The 19,806-nt window shown below is 43.5% G+C and overlaps 1 protein-coding gene across 12 annotated transcripts in view; it reads left to right on the top strand.

The window, feature by feature from the left end:
- The window catches only part of plekha7b (pleckstrin homology domain containing A7b), a 181,191-nt gene that overhangs the window by 77,255 nt on the left and 84,130 nt on the right, over window positions 1–19,806 (top strand). For all 12 annotated transcript variants that reach the window (XM_082969559.1, XM_082969560.1, XM_082969562.1 and 9 more), the window contains one exon: window positions 12,390–12,473. In XM_082969559.1, the coding sequence (XP_082825685.1) occupies window positions 12,390–12,473 (84 nt within the window). The remainder of the gene's footprint in view (window positions 1–12,389; window positions 12,474–19,806) is intronic.

Raw genomic sequence — 19,806 nt, forward strand, 5'->3', positions numbered from 1 at the left:
CAGCGCGGGGGGGAGATTGGAGCTATGTCAACCCTGAGTGTAACTGTGTCTCAGTCTGGGCTTTGTGAGGAACAAATTCCTCAGCTGACAAAATACTCTGAAGTAAAATGTGTTGAGGAGAGAAAAAGCTCTGGACTGAAATTAAAGCCTGGGGTTGTACTCTGTTCAGCTCGCTCTCAAATCCAATTTTATTGGTCACATGCTTGGTAAACAACAGGTGTAGACTACCAGTGAAATGCTTACTTACTGGCCCTTCCCAACAATGCAGAGAGAAAACAATAGAGACAAATAGAAAGAGAATAGAAAATAATAATAACATGAGGAATAAAGACACAATGAGCAACGATAGCTTGGCTATATACACAGGGTGCCAGTACCGAGTCAATGATAATTTAACTATATACACAGGGTACCAGTACCGAGTCAATGATAATTTAACTATATACACTGGGTACCAGTACCGAGTCAATGATAATTTAACTATATACACAGGGTACCAGTACCGAGTCAATGATAATTTAACTATATACACAGGGTACCAGTACCGAGTCAATGATAATTTAACTATATACACAGGGTACCAGTACCGAGTCAATGATAATTTAACTATATACACAGGGTACCAGTACCGAGTCAATGATAATTTAACTATATACACAGGGTACCAGTACCGAGTCAATGATAATTTAACTATATACACAGGGTACCAGTACCGAGTCAATGATAATTTAACTATATACACAGGGTACCAGTACCGAGTCAATGATAATTTAACTATATACACAGGGTACCAGTACCGAGTCAATGATAATTTAACTATATACACAGGGTACCAGTACCGAGTCAATGATAATTTAACTATATACACAGGGTACCAGTACCGAGTCAATGATAATTTAACTATATACACAGGGTACCAGTACCGAGTCAATGATAATTTAACTATATACACAGGGTACCAGTACCGAGTCAATGATAATTTAACTATATACACAGGGTACCAGTACCGAGTCAATGATAATTTAACTATATACACAGGGTACCAGTACCGAGTCAATGATAATTTAACTATATACACAGGGTACCAGTACCGAGTCAATGATAATTTAACTATATACACAGGGTACCAGTACCGAGTCAATGATAATTTAACTATATACACAGGGTACCAGTACCGAGTCAATGATAATTTAACTATATACACGGGTACCGACCGGCGCTCCGGACCAGTACCGAGTCAATGATAATTTAACTATATACACAGGGTACCAGTACCGAGTCAATGATAATTTAACTATATACACAGGGTACCAGTACCGAGTCAATGATAATTTAACTATATACACAGGGTACCAGTACCGAGTCAATGATAATTTAACTATATACACAGGGTACCAGTACCGAGTCAATGATAATTTAACTATATACACTGGGTACCAGTACCGAGTCAATGATAATTTAACTATATACACAGGGTACCAGTACCGAGTCAATGATAATTTAACTATATACACAGGGTACCAGTACCGAGTCAATGATAATTTAACTATATACACTGGGTACCAGTACCGAGTCAATGATAATTTAACTATATACACAGGGTACCAGTACCGAGTCAATGATAATTTAACTATATACACAGGGTACCAGTACCGAGTCAATGATAACTTGGTAACTATATACATCAGGGTACCAGTACCGAGTCAATGATAATTTAACTATATACACAGGGTACCAGTACCGAGTCAATGATAATTTAACTATATACACAGGGTACCAGTACCGAGTCAATGATAATTTAACTATATACACAGGGTACCAGTACCGAGTCAATGATAATTTAACTATATACACTGGGTACCAGTACCGAGTCAATGATAATTTAACTATATACACTGGGTACCAGTACCGAGTCAATGATAATTTAACTATATACACTGGGTACCAGTACCGAGTCAATGATAATTTAACTATATACACAGGGTACCAGTACCGAGTCAATGATAATTTAACTATATACACTAGGGTACCAGTACCGAGTCAATGATAATTTAACTATATACACAGGGTACCAGTACCGAGTCAATGATAATTTAACTATATACACGGGTCCAGTACCGAGTCAATGTATCTATAACACGGGTACCAGTACCGAGTCAATGATAATTTAACTATATACACAGGGTACCAGTACCGAGTCAATGATAATTTAACTATATACACAGGGTACCAGTACCGAGTCAATGATAATTTAACTATATACACAGGGTACCAGTACCGAGTCAATGATAATTTAACTATATACACAGGGTACCAGTACCGAGTCAATGATAATTTAACTATATACACTGGGTACCAGTACCGAGTCAATGATAATTTAACTATATACACAGGGTACCAGTACCGAGTCAATGATAATTTAACTATATACACAGGGTACCAGTACCGAGTCAATGATAATTTAACTATATACACAGGGTACCAGTACCGAGTCAATGATAATTTAACTATATACACAGGGTACCAGTACCGAGTCAATGATAATTTAACTATATACACAGGGTACCAGTACCGAGTCAATGATAATTTAACTATATACACAGGGTACCAGTACCGAGTCAATGATAATTTAACTATATACACTGGGTACCAGTACCGAGTCAATGATAATTTAACTATATACACAGGGTACCAGTACCGAGTCAATGATAATTTAACTATATACACTGGGTACCAGTACCGAGTCAATGATAATTTAACTATATACACAGGGTACCAGTACCGAGTCAATGATAATTTAACTATATACACAGGGTACCAGTACCGAGTCAATGATAATTTAACTATATACACTGGGTACCAGTACCGAGTCAATGATAATTTAACTATATACACAGGGTACCAGTACCGAGTCAATGATAATTTAACTATATACACAGGGTACCAGTACCGAGTCAATGATAGCTTGGCTATATACATGGGGTGCCAGTACCGAGTCCACGTACAGGGGTACGAGGAAAGTGAGGTAGATACATATAGGTAGGGGTAAAGTGACTTGGCAACAGGATAAATAATAGACCGTAGCAGCAGTGTACTGTATGTGATGAGTGTGGAAGTGTGTGTGTGTGGCGAGTGTGTGTGTGTGTGTGTGTGTGTGTTGGAGTGTCAGTGTAAGTATGTGTGAGTGTTTTTGTAGAGTCCAGTGTGTGTGCATAGATCTAGAGTTAGTGCAAAAAGGGTCAATGCACATAGTCTGTGTAGCTATATGGTGAACTATTTAGCAGTCTTGTGGCTTGGGGTAGAAGCTGTTCAGGAGCCTTTTGGTCCTGGACTTAGCGCTCCGGTACCGTCTGCCATGTGGTAGCAGAGAAAACAGTTGGTGGCTGGACACCGCCTCGTATAGAGGTCCTGGATGGCAGGGAGATCGACCCCAGTGATGTACTGGGCCGTACGCACTACCCTCTGTAACGCCTTGTAGTCGGATGCCGAGCAGTTGCCATACTAAGCAGTGATGCAGCCAGTCAGAATGCTCTCAGTGGTGCAGCTGTAGAACTTTTGGAGGATCTGAGGGCCCATGCCAAATCCTTTCAGCCTCCTGAGGGTGAAGAGGCGTGAGGGGGAAGAGGCTCTGTATAGTGTGTTTTACTGTAGCTCAAACAGTGTTTCTGTGTTGCAGAATATGTCCAATCAACTGAACTTCTTTGCCATATATTTCACCTTTCTCGTTCAACATGAAATAGAACATTTCAAACACTTTTCTGAGAAAATCAACTTTTTTATTTAATCTGCTCTGTGGAAAATACTCTCATTCTTTTAAGCAGTGTCTAAGCTAATGCTCCTCCCTCCTCTATCCTGTAGCTGCGCCTGAAAGGTTTTACATGGAGGTTAGACCTTAGTGCAAACATAGCTCTGGTAGACCTGCTATTAGACCTGTCAGTCATGCTAGCTGCTTCCTATCAGGACCACATGGAAACATAAACTACATATAAACTACACACAAGTGTTTTGGTTCCAACTGACATGCGACTGACATGTTGAATATAAATATTTCCTGTGAGCTGAATGTTTAGCAATTCAAGGCATGCATTTCCTATAATATTGAACATCAGTCTTGTAAAGCCAGCTGAGACACCTAGACATTTTGAATGTTTTTAAGTATAGTTCCACATTGTCAACATTTCTTCAAATATCCCTGGTTTATACCTCTGGACATTTCAATCAGTGTGATATTATTATACTATATCATTATGCTAAGATTATACTGTTAATGATATTAACAGCATAATCATCTTCATAAAGACATGGTGTAATTGTAAATCCGGTGTAAAAATGCACAGTAATGTTGATGTTAACATCTAACCTGTGATTTAACCACAGGTTACAGTGAGGATGATAGGATTGGTCTTAACTCTGAGTGGTACCCAGGCTGATAAGGCCTGAACCATGAGAGTGCTACATGGGGAGAAAGAGTTATGGAGGAGGAAGCACAGTTAGACATGTAATCACATCACAACCATGATGACTACTGGCTAATGAGAACGTGACCTAGCCTGCTCCTCGCAGCAGGTGGGGTCTGTCAGTGTGTAGAAGGTCATTGTGTGGAGTGTGTGTGTGTGTGGGGGGGGGGGGATTCTCAGTGTGTGGAGGGTGTGTCTGAGTGTGTCTCAGAGTGTGTGGGGGGTGTGCGGTGTGTGTCTCTGTGACCCTGATAATGGAAGGCATTATGTTTCTATAACCCCTGACCTTTTCCTGTCAATCCTAGAGGTAAATGGAATTCTGTGCAAGGGATTAGTTTTGATCTCAATGGAGTTTAGCTGTGATGCTGATCGTTTGGTTCTGTCTTTGAAAATAATGCATGATTTGGAAAGGCATTGGGATGACCATTTCACCTCCATTTCCTCCCTTGTGATAAACCTTGTTATAAAAGGTTTGTCTATTTTTTTGTATTTATTTAATCTTTATTTAACTAGGCAGGTCAGTTAAGAACAAATTCTTATTTACAATGACAGCCTAGGAACAGTGGGTTAACTGCCTTGTTCAGGGGCAGAACAACAGATTTTTACCTTGTCAGCTCAGGGATTCAAACTAGCAACCTTTTGGTTACTGGCTCAACGCTCTAACCACTAGGCTACCTGCCGTATGAAGTCGTTAGCCTATTTGCAGAGTAGCACTGGCAGTACGATGGAAATGTTTCATGCAGCTCTATTCATCCCGGGTGCTGCACCAAAACGCCGACGCCAGATAAGAGGTAGATGGAGTGGGGCCCTAGTCAGACTCAGGTGGCATGCATACCATCCACCGCTTCCTAGTATATTACTCGCTAATGTTCAGGCCCTGTTCAATGTTGGTCTGGGAAATGTTCTGGGTCGCCTCTGAAAATAGTATTGACGTATACACTGACTCAGTGTCTGGGCTAATCAGGAAGTGTATAGAGGATGTTGTTCCCAATGTGACGATTACAACTTATCCAAAACAAAAAACGTGGATAAATGGCAGCATTCACACAACACTGAAAGCGCAAACCACTGCATTTAACCATTGCAGGGTGACTGGGAACATGGACGTGCACAAACAGGCAGAGGTGTAAAAAGTACCCAATTGTCATACTTGAATAAAAGAAAAGATACCTTAATAGAAAGTCACCCAATAAAATACTACTTGAGTAAAAGTATAAAAGTATTTGGTTTTAAATATACTTAAGTATCAAAAGTAAATGTAATTGCAAAAATATACTTAAGTATCAAAAGTAAAAGTATAAATCTATCACGTTTCAGGGAAGACCCAGATGCAGACAGTGTCAAGTAACAAAAAACAAAAGTTTATTACTAGAACAGGGGGCAGGCAGAGGTCAATAATCCAGTGTGGTGTGACAAGGTACAGAACGGCAGGCAGGCTCAGGGTCAGGGCAGGGAGAATGGTCGAAACCGGGAACTAGAAACAGACAGGAGCAAGGGGAAAACCGCCGGTAGGCTTGACAAACAAAAGGAACTGGCGACAGACAAACAGAGAACACAGGTACAAATACACTGTGGATAATGGGGAAGATGGGGGGGGGGTAGACAAGCACAGAGACAGGTGAAACAGATCAGGGTGTGACGAAATCATTTCAAATGACTTCTATTAGACAATCCAAACTATTTTATTATTTACGGATAGTCAAGGGCACACTCCAACACTCAGACATCATTTACAAATGAAGCATTTGTGTTTACTGTGTGTGAGGGAAAAATTACGTATTTATATGATATTAATGGTTAGCAATTCATATTTAACTAATAGTAAGACATTTCTGTCCTACTAGTGTCTGTGTTTTTATGGTCTCCACTCTAGTTCCCTGCAGCTAATCTGGGCGTATGGTCACCAGAGATGGCTTGAGCTGACAAATGAGTTAAAGACTGCATTACATAGACAAGAATGTGTTTTACTAGGGATAGTTTAGGAGTAGAACAATCCCTCATTGTCTCAAAATCAACCTTGCATCTGGGAAACTAAACTAGGGTGGGGTTAAGACAACAACCCCGTGCAGATAATGACCGGATGAACCCAGAGTGGCTTATGATGCCCTAATCTGCATGGGATGGGTGGAACCAATCATGACTAAGCATTTTTAGTGTCAGCTATATATAGTACTCTGAATTTGTGTAAAGATTAGGTTACTCGGTCCAACACTCAAGGGTGTGGGGTCGACCAGCCTCATTGAAAAAATGTATCGATATTGAATAAAGATGATTGTTTGAAGAAATTGATTAGATTGATTAGAATATTCCACGACATGAGTCGGCCAGATCAGAGGTAGTATGGATGACCAGGGATGTTCTCTTGCTAAAAGTGTGAATTGGACCATTTTCCTGTCCTGTTATGCATTCAAAATACTTTTGGGTGTCGGGGAAAATGTATGGAGTAAAAAGTACATTATATTTTTTCGGAATGTAGTGAAGTAAATTATATTTTTTCGGAATGTAGTGAAGTAAAAGTAGTCAAAAATATAAATAGTAAAGTAAAGTACAGATACCCCCAAAAAACGACTTAAGTAGTACTTTAAAGTATTTTTACTTGAGTACTTTACACCACTGCAAACAGGCCAGCTATGACCTCCGTAAAGGCAATCAAAGAGGCAAAACGACAGAACAGGGACAAATTGGAGTCGCAATTTAACGACTCAGACACGAGACATGTGACAGGGACTCCAGACAGTCACAGATTATAAAGGGAAAGCCAGCCATGACGTGGACATGATGCCTCGCTCCCGGACGAGCTAAACACTTTCTTCGCTCACTTTGAGGCGCCAAACACAGAGCCGCCAAAACGGGCCCCCGACACTCATGAGGACTGTGTGCTCTTGTTCTTCGTGGCCGACTTGAGCAAGTCATTTGGCAGGTAGCCTAGTGGTTAGAGCGTTGGACTAGTAACTGAAAAGTTGCTAGATCGAATCCCCGAGCTGACAAGGTAAAAATCTGTCGTTCTGCCCCTGAACAAGGCAGTTAACCCACTGTTCCTAGACCGTCATTGAAAATAAGAATTTGTTCTTATTAACTGACTTGCCTAGTTAAATAAAGGTAAAATAAAAATAAAATGTAAGCGTGTTGTCCCCACTTGCTTCAAAATGTCTAACATTGTTCCTGTACCCAAGAAAGCGAAGGTAACTAAACTCATTTGCTATCTCCCCGTAGCACTCACTTCTGACATCATGATGTGCTTTGAGAGGCTAGTTAAGGAACATATCACCTCCACCTTACCTGACACCCTAGACCACTACAATTCGCATATTATCCAACACATAAACGGACGACGCAATCGCAATTGCACTACACACTGCCCTATCCCACCTGGACAAGAGAAATACCTATCTAAGAATGCTGTTCATCAACTACAGCTCAGCCTTCAACACCATAGTGCCCTCTAAGCTCATGATTAAGCTCAGGGCCCAGGGTCTGAACCCTTCCTGTGCAACTGGGTCCTGGACTTCCTCACGGGCCAACCCCAAGTTGTGAAGGTAGGCAACAATAACTCTGCCACGGTGATCCTCAACACGGGGGCCCCACTGGGGTGCATGCTCAGTCCCCTCCAGTACTCCCTGTTCACCCGTGACTGTGTGGCCACGCATGTCTCCAACTCAATCATCAAGTTTGCTGACAACACAACAGTGGTAGGCCTGATTACCAATGGCGATGAGACAGCCTACAGGGAGGAGTTGAGAGCCCTAGCGGAGTGGTGCCAGGAAAATAATCTCTCCCCCAACGTCAACAAAATGAAGGAGCTGATTGTTGACTACAGGAGAGAGCAGAGAGAGCACACCCCCATCTATATCGACGGGGCCGCAGTGAAGAGGGTCAAAAGCTTCAAGTTCCTAGGCGTGCACATCACTGACAACCTGAAATGGTCCCTTCACACAGACAGTGTGGTGAAGACGGCGCAACAACGCTTCTTTAACCTCTGGAGGCTGAAGAAATTCGGCTTGGCCCCGAAGACCCTCACAAACTTCTACATATGCACCATTGAGAGCATCCTGTCAAGCTGTATCACCTCCTGGTATGGCAATTGCACTGTCCGCAACTCCAGGGCTCTCCAGAGGGTGGTTCGGTCAGCCCAGCGCATCACCTGGGGCACTCTGCCTGCCCTCCAGGACAAGAAGATCATAAAGGACTTCAGCCACCCGAGCCATGGCCTGTTCACCCCACTACCATCTAGAAGGGGGAGACGGTACAGGTGCATCAAAGCTGGGACCGAGAGACTGAGAAACAGAGAATTAGTATTTCTGTCTGTGATAAAGCCCTTTTGTGGGGAAAAACTATTCTCATTGGCTGGGTCTGGCTCCCCAGTGGGTCGGTCTGGCTCCCAAGTGGGTGGGCCCATGCCCTCCCAAGCCCACCCATGGCTGCGCCCCTGCCCAGTCATGTGAAATCCATAGATTAGGGCTTAATGAATTTATTTCAATTGATTGATTTCCTTATATGAACTGTAACTCAGCAAAATCTTTGAAATTGTTGTGTTTATATTATTTTTCAGTATACATAGAGTATACAACACTAGTCACTTTAATAATGTTTACATACTGTTTCACCCACTTTATCTGTATATAATGTAATAAAACATTTTACTCTTCATTAGTAAGCACATATACAAACATTTTGGGGTGTGCGTCAGCTCATGCGTCTTACTGAAGTGGGTCTGCAACCAGGTCTTTTCCCTGAGTACTACACTACGTGGCATAGCAAAACAAACAGGGCCACTGTGCTGCCGGAACCGTTTGTTCACTAAGTAGGAATGCAGTGAATTCCATGAGAAGTAGTTCAGAAGTAATGTGGCTGAAACAAACGGTCCAAAGAATGCAGGTTCCTAATTAACAGTGGAGGGTAGGGTTCTACTGCATGGACCTGGTGTAGTTCAACACACTACATGCCGTTACTGGAACATAGCCCAGGCCAGGACCAAACAGAGTAGAGCACTGTGTTGTTGTGCTTGTGTGTGTGTTGTTCTGTGTTTGTGTGGGTTGTAATGTGTTTTCGTGTGTGTTGATTTGTGTGCGTTTTTGTGCTTGTGTGTGCAGAAATGGCTCTGATGCTCAACCGCAGCTTCCTGTGAACTTTTGAAAAATGTCAACCCATAAATCTCTCGAAACAACCAGATTTATTTCCTTTACTTTGCTGCATGACACCGCAGTAATACTACCAGGGTTGATATAACACTATGTGTCAGCTGGTAAAGACTGTTGTCCTTCAGGAGGCGTTTGCTATATGCTGCTGACACCAGTCTGTTTACTCACGGTATTACCATGCTCACTGTAAACATTAGGATGCCTATTGAGCAAGTGTGATGCTGCCGCTGCAGACTGCCTCTCAGGCTGGTACAGTCCAGAGCAGGCTGCCTGTCATGCTGGCACAGTCCATTACAGGCCACAGGAGGCTGCCTCTCATGCTAATACAGTCCAGTCCAGAGCAGGCTGCCTCTCAGGTTGGTACAGTCCACAGGAGGCTGCCTCTCATGCTAATACAGTCCAGTCCAGAGCAGGCTGCCTCCCAGGTTGGTACAGTCCACAGCAGGCTGCCTCTCATGCTAATACAGTCCAGTCCAGAGCAGGCTGCCTCTCAGGTTGGTACAGTCCACAGCAGGCTGCCTCTCAGGCTAGTACAGTCCGCAGCAGGCTGCCTCTCAGGCTAGTACAGTCCAGTCTACAGCAGCAGGAGAGGGATGTCTCTGCTCTGGGAGGACCTTAGCACTTCATATCTGTCCAGTGGCCCCTCAGACAAATGGGCCTGTCTTCTCAGTGGCCACGCTTGAGTAAAGAGCCCAGAGGTGCTGGACACCATGATGAGATAGAGGAACAAGCAACACAGGACATTCATCTCTGACAGGCCGCTCACCAATATTTCTGCTCTATTTTTTATTTATTTTATTTTTATTTAACTAGGCAAGTTAGTTAAGAACACATTCTTATTTACAGTGACGGCCTACCGTGGAACAGTGGGTTAACTGCCTTGTTCAGGGGCAGAACAGATGTTTACCTTGTCAGCTCGGGGATTCGATCTAGCAACGTTTCATTTACTGGCCCAACGCTCTAACCACTAGGCTACCTGCCGCCCTTATTGAGTCGAGGTTAACAGATGTTTTTCCATAGATACACAATGAATCACTACAATTGTGTGTAAATATGGAACTACATTTATGGAATGCATATTCTAATGTGATTATAGATTGTATGAGGATGTTGTATTCACAATGTTGTTATTGAGAATGGGTTGGAAGAGAGCAGAGAGTACAGTCAGCTGTTGTCTAAAACCTCAAATCTTGGCAATTTGCAATTGCCAGTGTTTACATTAAGAATTACAGTAGGGCGAACAATCGTTCCCAGTACTTTGATATTTCCCCTCCCCCAAAAGCATCACAATAACGTAACTGCGAGAGAGATTGAAACAGTCTCAAAGCGAAAATGTCCTCATGTAACAGCCTATTCAACTCCAACATGCTCTGATTTTACATGGAATTCAAGTGTAAGGAAGCATGAAATATTTCATTAGAGGTAAAGACTGATTCATCTCATAATTCAGTTAAGACATCAGCAGTCATCTGGATTGAATGACATATGTGACTTTTACTTATTTCTGCTAGACTGATTGGACAGTCTAGCAATAAATTGGCCCTCATCATTGCCCTGGTTGTGTTGTCATTCTTATTGTGATGACTGTTTCCATAGTGACTGGATTGGTGTAGTATTTCTCATTGGCTGTTGAATGTGACAGTGTAGTGTGAGAACAGGAAGCCTAGGGTGTGTTATCATGGTCTATCTGGAGGGAACACAGACACACCGATAGGCTAGCTAGCACAGCTCACCTGACCCCCTCTGGGAGGCTCTGACCTGCACCGGGGGATCTGCACTATACAGTAGTACAGTAAGAAACACTACACTCACATACAGCATTCACACTCACACAATCTGACCCAGAAGTCCTCAGAGTGATTAACAACCAGGTCAGTCTGGGTCAGAAGTCCTCATAGTGATTAACGACCAGGTCAGTCTGACCCAGAAGTCCTCCGAGTGATTAACGACCAGGTCAGTCTGGGTCAGAAGTCCTCATAGTGATTAAAGACCAGGTCAGTCTGGGTCAGAAGTCCTCATAGTGATTAAAGACCAGGTCAGTCTGGATCAGAAGTCCTCATAGTGATTAAAGACCAGGTCAGTCTGGATCAGAAGTCCTCATAGTGATTAAAGACCAGGTCAGTCTGGATCAGAAGTTTCCACCTGTGCATGTTCTGGACCTGGATAACTCTAAGTGGAAACGTATGGAATCCTGACTGCTCCACTGCTCCTAATGTTGAATGAAGCAGAGACCTGTTCATAGAATGACTCTCTGTTACTGTCCGATGGGCACATCTGCTACGCAACTGCCATACAAAGTGTGTAAAAGTAAATAATTGATGCGGACGGTTTAGAGCAAATCACATCATGTTATTTTTCATTCTTTCCACCACCAGCGCTACCCCCCTGTCCATCCCTTCTTTTATCCAATGATACAGGGATGCTTTAATGCCCTAGTTAAAGCGATGAATGACCCCATGTAATTGAAATCAATAAAGCCTGGCGAGCTGGTAGGGGAGAGTGCTGAGACTTACACATTGTGTGAAATAACATGAGCCCCAGCCTTGGCCACGCTTCAGCACTACCGCACATTCTACACTTGGCTGTGAAAGTCATTGGAAGTCTAGAAACTTGGTGTATTCCTGTAGAATGCCCAACAAGCAGCCAGTGACCAATACATCAGTGCACAAAATAGTGGAGCGATCAAGCAGAAATAGGATTAATGACGGAATACTAATTATATTTTGTCCTTCGCTGTTCTTTTCACTCCTTCCCTCTCTTCCCTCCCTGTTCTCTCTCTCTCTGACGCTCTCAGCCATAACCAGAAGAGCACGTCGTTCCGACACCCTGTGACTGGACAGATCTCTCCAGAAAACACGGAATATATGCTCCACAACAAGTGAGTGCACCTCTACTATCTTTACCCGAGGAAGGTTATAATGTGGGCTTCAGTGTAACGTCTGGTTGGTCCGAGGTCATGCTGGGAGGAGATGAGAATAGAGTGTAATTGAACTCGGATTAGAGTGTGAGATTGTCTGCTGCTTGTCCCAGGGATGAGATGAGGAGAGACAGGAAATGACTACCTGAGGAATACTTTCTATTAACTACAGTCATAGAAATGAACAATAATAACAATAATAATTATAAAACGAATGAAAAGGATGATGGCCATTCTATTTTTTATGGAAATGGAATTCATAGCTGCTTGCACTTGTGCAACGGCTGCTCCCAGTCCAATTGTTTGTGTGTATTTTTAAGGTATTATCTTAATTGAATTTATGGTAATGAGCCAACTATGGTTCACATTATGTCTTTGACTGTGGCCATGGCAAGTCTGAAGCCATTCATCTGTCTGAAACGTCACAGTTGTTATGCTAATGATGGCTATTATTACCACAGAGGTTTTTTCATCAGAGAACAATATATAGAGTATTTTCTGCAGGTTATAGCTGCAGTCATGAAGTTGATTGTGTTGAATTGTGTGAGTGGTACGGCCATGGTGGAGCCCCAGGTGGTGTGATGAGGTTGAATAGCATGGGACCTAGTGTTAGCGACATATGCACAGATATGGTTTGACCTGGACGTACTGGGACTTATCTTTAAGTTGTAGCGTTGTAGAGCTTGCTTGTAAGTTCCTCTAAAACATGGGAGATGACATGGCATGACATTCCTGACTTTTGTTGCTGAGAATTGTCCTGTTTTGTTGCTGTGAAATGCAGATGAGCTTTGCGATTTACATGAATTCACTGAAAAGCCACACAAGGTTATATTAACAGTATTACACTTTCATGTAGCCAAAAGCGAATAGCCTAACCACCGATCAAGCAACGTTATGGACTAAACGTTCAAATCCTGTTGCTGCAGGATGATTTTGTTGTGACAGTGTAGGCCAAAATAAGATCCTACATCTGTACCATGACTTTCATGTTAACTTTTTATGATACATGGCCTTGATGTTATTACACTTTCATTATGATGTATTAGAACAAAAGCAGGACCACAGTTGAGTCATTTATCTTTCTGTCATGAATGTGTATGACAGGTGTCACCACATAATTAAGGTGGTGTTATGTAGGCTTTAGGATACATGGCTCGATGTGTTAGTGTAGCAGAGAGGGTCGAGAGTGATATCTGATCTCCACTGTTGCAGTGTTTGAAAGGTCATTTGTAGGAGTGACATGAAGCTCATTGGGATTTCTCTCTTCTCCACCCCTCCTATATCCCTCACATGGTACTGTTGAGCCAGGGATTTGTACACCATCAGGGGATTTAAAAGTTAGTGTCCTGCCTTGCATATTCCCTGCACTGTAGGGACCACAGTAACTGAATTATTATTTTACTATCTAATACCAGATCAAAGCTCAGTAGACCAGCCATGCTTAGAATAGCATTATACTCATGCCCTTCCCACAAGAATATGTGACGAATCAAATGTATTTAAATAGCATGATTAATGTCCTCTGTCCGTTGTTTTAGTTTACTGTTGAATCATTTCACATTATCATCAGTCCTTAAAATGCTGTCATCATCATAACCCTCCACTCCTAGTCAACCATACTGTAGACTTCTTCCCAGTACAGTGAAATCATGCAGCTATGACAGAAATCATAGATTTGAAAATGCTTGGAGCATTATGGGAATATCACAGAGGCCCATCAAGTAGGAGACAGGCAACCCAATGCTCTTGGCACGGCCTGATTGATACCCCTCATTAGAGACTGTGTGTGGGGCCTGAGTTACAGCTGGGGCTACTTTCACTGTACACACACACACACACACACACACACACACACACACACACACACTTCCAGTTCTCTGCTGCCAATGACTGGAACGAACTAGAAAAATCTCTGAAACTGGAAACACTTATCTCCCTCACTAGCTTTAAGCACCAACTATCAGAGCAGCTCACAGATTACTGCACCTGTACATAGCCCATCTATAATTTAGCCCAAACTACTACCTCTTCCCCTACTGTATTTATTTATTTTATTTATTATTTTGCTTCTTTGCACCATATTATTTATATTTTAACTTTGAACTTTCTTCAAATTCTACCATTCCAGTGTTTTTCTTGCTATACTTTATTTACTTTGCCACCATGGCCTTTTTATGCCTTTACCTCCCTTATCTCACATCATTTGCTCACATTGTATATAGTCTTATTTTTGTCTACTGTATCATTGATTGTATGTTGTTTTACTCCATGTGTAACTCTGTGTTTTTGTATGTTGTCGAACTGCTTTGCTTTATCTTGGCCAGGTCGCAATTGTAAATGAGAACTTGTTCTCAACTTGCCTACCTGGTTAAATAAAGGTGAAATAAAATAAATACACACACACACACCACAGAAAAACACTGGGGGAGGTTATTATCCCACAGAGTTCACTGCCACCAAAGTGGCACACCCTTGACCTCTCACCCCATGCCACCTGTTCAGTGGTACATCCCTGCCCCCACTGTATGCTGATGGACTCTACCAAAGCCAGTGAGTAGGGGTGTGTATGGTAGGCTATAGAGTTTCTATCTCACAGCCAGTCTGTTAGGAGAAATATCACCCTCTTGGCATTCCTCTTTTTCCTCTTTTAAAGTGTATTGAATGCCTGTGGTGTGCAGGGGTAGAAGAAGCTAAAGTAGCAGGACTTATGAAGCCCCTTGACTCTCTGCTGGCTGCTATTTATACTACGGCCAACTTGTTTTACTTCTCTCTATTCCTTTCTCCCAGTCATACTTTAGTTGTGGAAATAGAGCATCGTAACAGCTGGGGTACTTATGCACCCAGGGAGAAGCGTGTGTGTTATGCAGTGGTGATGCCTTCGCTCTGGCCTGCATAGCACAAACAGACAGCCAGGGCAGATTGTTGCAGTTAGTTGCAGTGGCAGCCAGGGTGTGGATGTCACCCATGCTGAGACCCAGATATGGATGGCGAAGTAGGTTCCCTCTCCTGTATTCCCTCTGGGGTGTAGGATGGGTACAGGATGGACAAGCAAGCACACTCAGTGACAGGATCATAATATATACAGTTGGAAGTTTACATACACTTACGTTGGAATCATTAAAACTCATTTTTCAACCACTCCACAAAGTTCTTGTTAACAAACTATAGTTTTGGCAAGTCGGTTAGGACATCTACTTTGTGCATGACACAAGTAACTTGTCTAACAATTGTGTCACAATTCCAGTGGGTCAGAAGTTTACATAGAATAAGTTGACTGTGCCTTTAAAACAGCTTGGAACATTCCCGAAAATGATGTCATGGCTTTAGAAGATTCTGATATGCTTATTGACATAATTTGAGTCAATTGGAGGTGTACCTGTGGATGTATTTCAAGGCCTACCTTCAAACTCAGTGCCTTTTTGCTTGATATCCTCTGGTATATCAGAGGAAATGTCATCTGGTCTGAAGAGACAACTGTTTGGCCATAATGACCATCGTTATATTTGGAGGTAAAAGGGGGAGGCTTGCAAGCCGAAGAACACCATCCCAACCGTGAAGCACGGGGGTGGCAGCATCATGTTGTGGGGGTGCTTTGCTGCAGGAGGGCCTGGTGCACTTCACAAAATAGATGGCATCATGAAGCAACATCTCAAGACATCTGTCAGGAAGTTAAAGCTTGGTCGCAAATGGGTCTTCCAAATAGACAATGACCCCAAGCATACTACCAAAGTTGTGGCAAAATGTCTTAAGGACAAAAAAGTCAAGGTATTTGAGAGGCCATCAAAGCCCTGACTCCAATCCTATAGAAAATGTGGGCAGAACTGAAAAAGCGTGTGTGAGCAAGGAGGCCTACAAACCTGACTCCGTTAAACCAGCTCTGTGAGGAGCAATGGGCCAAAATTCACCCAACTTATTGTGGGAAGCTTGTGGAAGGCTACCTGAAACATTTGAACAAAGTTAAACAATTTAAAGGCAATGCTACCAAATACTAATTGAGTGTATGTAAACTTCTGACCCACCGGGAATGTGATGAAATAAATAAAAGCTGATAAATAAAAGCACTCCCAAAGTGCCTTCCCCTTCCCCCCTGGGAACAAATGAAACAGAATAATAGAAACTTAAAGTGAACAATTTCAATAATCAAAAACACAGTCCTATTGGCACACACATATCTCAGAAGTAGCGGCTACAAAATACTTTACAAAACCTGTCTGAGCAACAACCAACACAGGACATCCAAGAAGCTTTCCCTCCTAACAAAGGAACACTGGCTTTTATCCAGCTGGAGAAGGAGTTTGTAATTGCAGACAGCTTTATCTGACGAGAGGGCGGGGTCAGCTCCAATTGTTGATGGGGCCGACCAATCAGCTGCTTGGGGGAATCCAGGAAGCCATTTCCTGAAATATACATACACAAACCCACAACACAGAAACTGGGGAATGTAACAGTTGCCGACCGCTGGTGTAGCCTATTACTGGCAACTTCAGGAGCATAACTGCTGCCAAGGCCAGCAGCACCGGGCAGCGGGAGGATGGTCGGGTCGAGAACATGTTTTTGTCTTCTGGTTAGGGTTATTACAAACATGAGGTGTGTCTATATATGGAAAAATACACATTTTAAAATGTCCACCAATCGATTGGTCGAAAGAACAGACGACTTTCGGTCGACCAAGATTTATATATATATATACATACATACATACATACATACATACATACAGTTGAAGTCGGAAGTTTACATACACTTAGGTTGGAGTCATTAAAACTAGTTTTTCAACCACTCCACAAATTTCTTGTTAACAAACTATAGTTTTGGAAAGTACGTTAGGACATCTACTTTGTGCATGACACAAGTAATTTTTCCAACCAATTGTTTACAGACAGATTATTTCACTTATAATTCACTGTATCACAATTCCAGTGGGTCAGAAGTTTACATACACTAAGTTCACTCTGCCTTTAAATAGCTTGGAAAATTTCAGAAAATTATGTCATGGCTTTAGGAGCTTCTGATAGGCTAATTGACATCATTTGAGTAAATTGGAGGTGTACCTGTGGATGTATTTCAAGGCCTACCTTCAAACTCAGTGCCTCTTTGCTTGACATCATGGGAAAAAAAATTAAAAATCAGATAAAACCTCAGAAAAAGAATTGTAGACCTCCACAAGTCTGGTTCATCCTTGGGAACAATTTCCAAATGCCTGAAGGTACCATGTTCATCTGTACAAACAATAGTACGCAAGTATGAACACCATGGGACCACACAGCCGTCATACCGCTCAGGAAGGAGACGCATTCTGTCTCCTAGAGATGAATGTACTTTGGTGCGAAAAGTGCAAATCAATCCCATAACAACAGCAAAGGACCCTGTGAAGATGTTGAACTAAACAGGTACAAAAGTATCTATATCCACCATTTTTTCTTTTTTTTAAGAAATGTTTTGACTGCCTGTGCAACATGCACTAACTCAAAATAATCTCCCACAAACACAGGTGGGAAAAACTACTTAAATATGATCCCTAATTAGAGACAATGATGACCAGCTGCCTCAAAAAACCCAACATAGAAAAAATAAACTAGAACACAACATAGAAAAAATAAACTAGATAAACATAATCTAGAATGCCCACCCAAATCACACCCTAACCTACCAAAATAGAGAAATAAAAAGGTTCTCTGTGGTCAGGGCGTGACAGTACCCCCCCCCCCCCCAAAGGTGCGGACTCCGGCCGCAAAACCTGACTCAATAGGGGAGGGTCCGGGTGGGCATCTAGCCTTGGTGGCGGCACCGGTGCGGGACGTAGACCCCGCTCTGCTCTCGGATCCGCCATCCTCGGTGGCGACTCTCTTTCGGGGGTCATCGCCAAAAGCTCCGGACCGTGGATCGTCGCCAGAGGCTCTGAACTGGGAACCCCCGCTGGAGGCTCCTGACTGGGGACCGTCGCTGGAGGCTCCTGACTGGGGACCGTCGCTGGAGGCTCCTGACTGGGGACCGTCGCTGGAGGCTCCTGACTGGGGACCGTCGCATGCTCCGCGCCATGGATCATCACTACAGGCTACGTGCCATGGATCATCACTGGAGGCTCTGGGCCATGGATTATCACTGGAGGCTCTGGGCCATGGATTATCACTGGAGGCTTCGTGCCATGGATCATCACTACAGGCTCCGGGCCATGGATCATCACTGGAGGCTTCGTGCCATGAATCATCACTGGAGGCTTCGTGCCATGGATCATCACTGGAGGCTTCGGACCATGGATCATCACTGGAGGCTTCGAACGTGGAGCCGGAACAGATCTCACCGGACTGAGGAGACATACTGGCAGCCTGATGCGGGGAGCTGCCACAGGGCTTACCAGGCTGGGGGGACACACTGGAGGCCCGGTACGTGGAGCCGGAACAGGTCTCTCCGGACTGGGGAGACGCACTGGAGGCCTAGTACGTGGAGCAGGTACAGGGCGTACCAGGCTGGAGAGATGCACTGGAGACCGGATGCGTGGAGCAGGCACAGGATATCCTGGACCGAGGAGGCGTACTGGAGACCAGGAGCTCTGAGCCGGCACAACCCGTCCTGGCTGAATGCTCACTTTAGCCCGGCAAATGCAGGGAGCCGGCAACGAGCGCACCGGGCTGTGAATGCGCACTGGGGATACCATACGCATCACCGCATAACACGGTGCCTGACTGGTCACACGCTCCCCACAGTAAGCACGGGGAGTTGGCTCAGGTCTCAACCCTGATTCTGCCAATCTCCCCGTGTGCCCCCCCCCCCCCCCCATTTTTCTTTTGGAGCTGCCTCTCGGGCTTTCGTCGTTGCCGTGACTCCCAATCTCGTCGCCGTTCCTCCCTCGCTGCTTCCACCTGTTCCCATGGGAGGCTATCCCATCCGGCCTGGATCTCCTCCCACGTCCAGGATCCTTTGCTGTCCAGGATGTCCTCCCATGTCCACTCCTGGGCACGCTGCTTGGTCCTTTGGTGGTGGGAGATTCTGTCACGAGTGTGTGTAGGAACGGACCAAGGCGCAGCGTGCGTATCGTTCCACATCTTTATTATATTGTGAAACTTAGCCAAACAAACAATAAACTATAAACAAACAACAAACCGTGACGACAGAGGTGCAACATGCACTAGCTCAAAATAAACTCCCACACAGGTGGGAAAAACAACTACTTAAATATGATCCCCAATTAGAGACAATGATGACCAGCTGCCTCTAATTGGGAATCATACAAAAACCCAACACAGAAAAAATAAATTAGAACACAACATAGAAAAAATAAACTAGATAAACATAA

Source organism: Salmo salar, chromosome 26 (assembly GCF_965601325.2).
Source record: "Salmo salar chromosome 26, fSalSal1, whole genome shotgun sequence".
In the NCBI taxonomy this organism is placed as follows: Eukaryota; Metazoa; Chordata; class Actinopteri; order Salmoniformes; family Salmonidae; genus Salmo; species Salmo salar.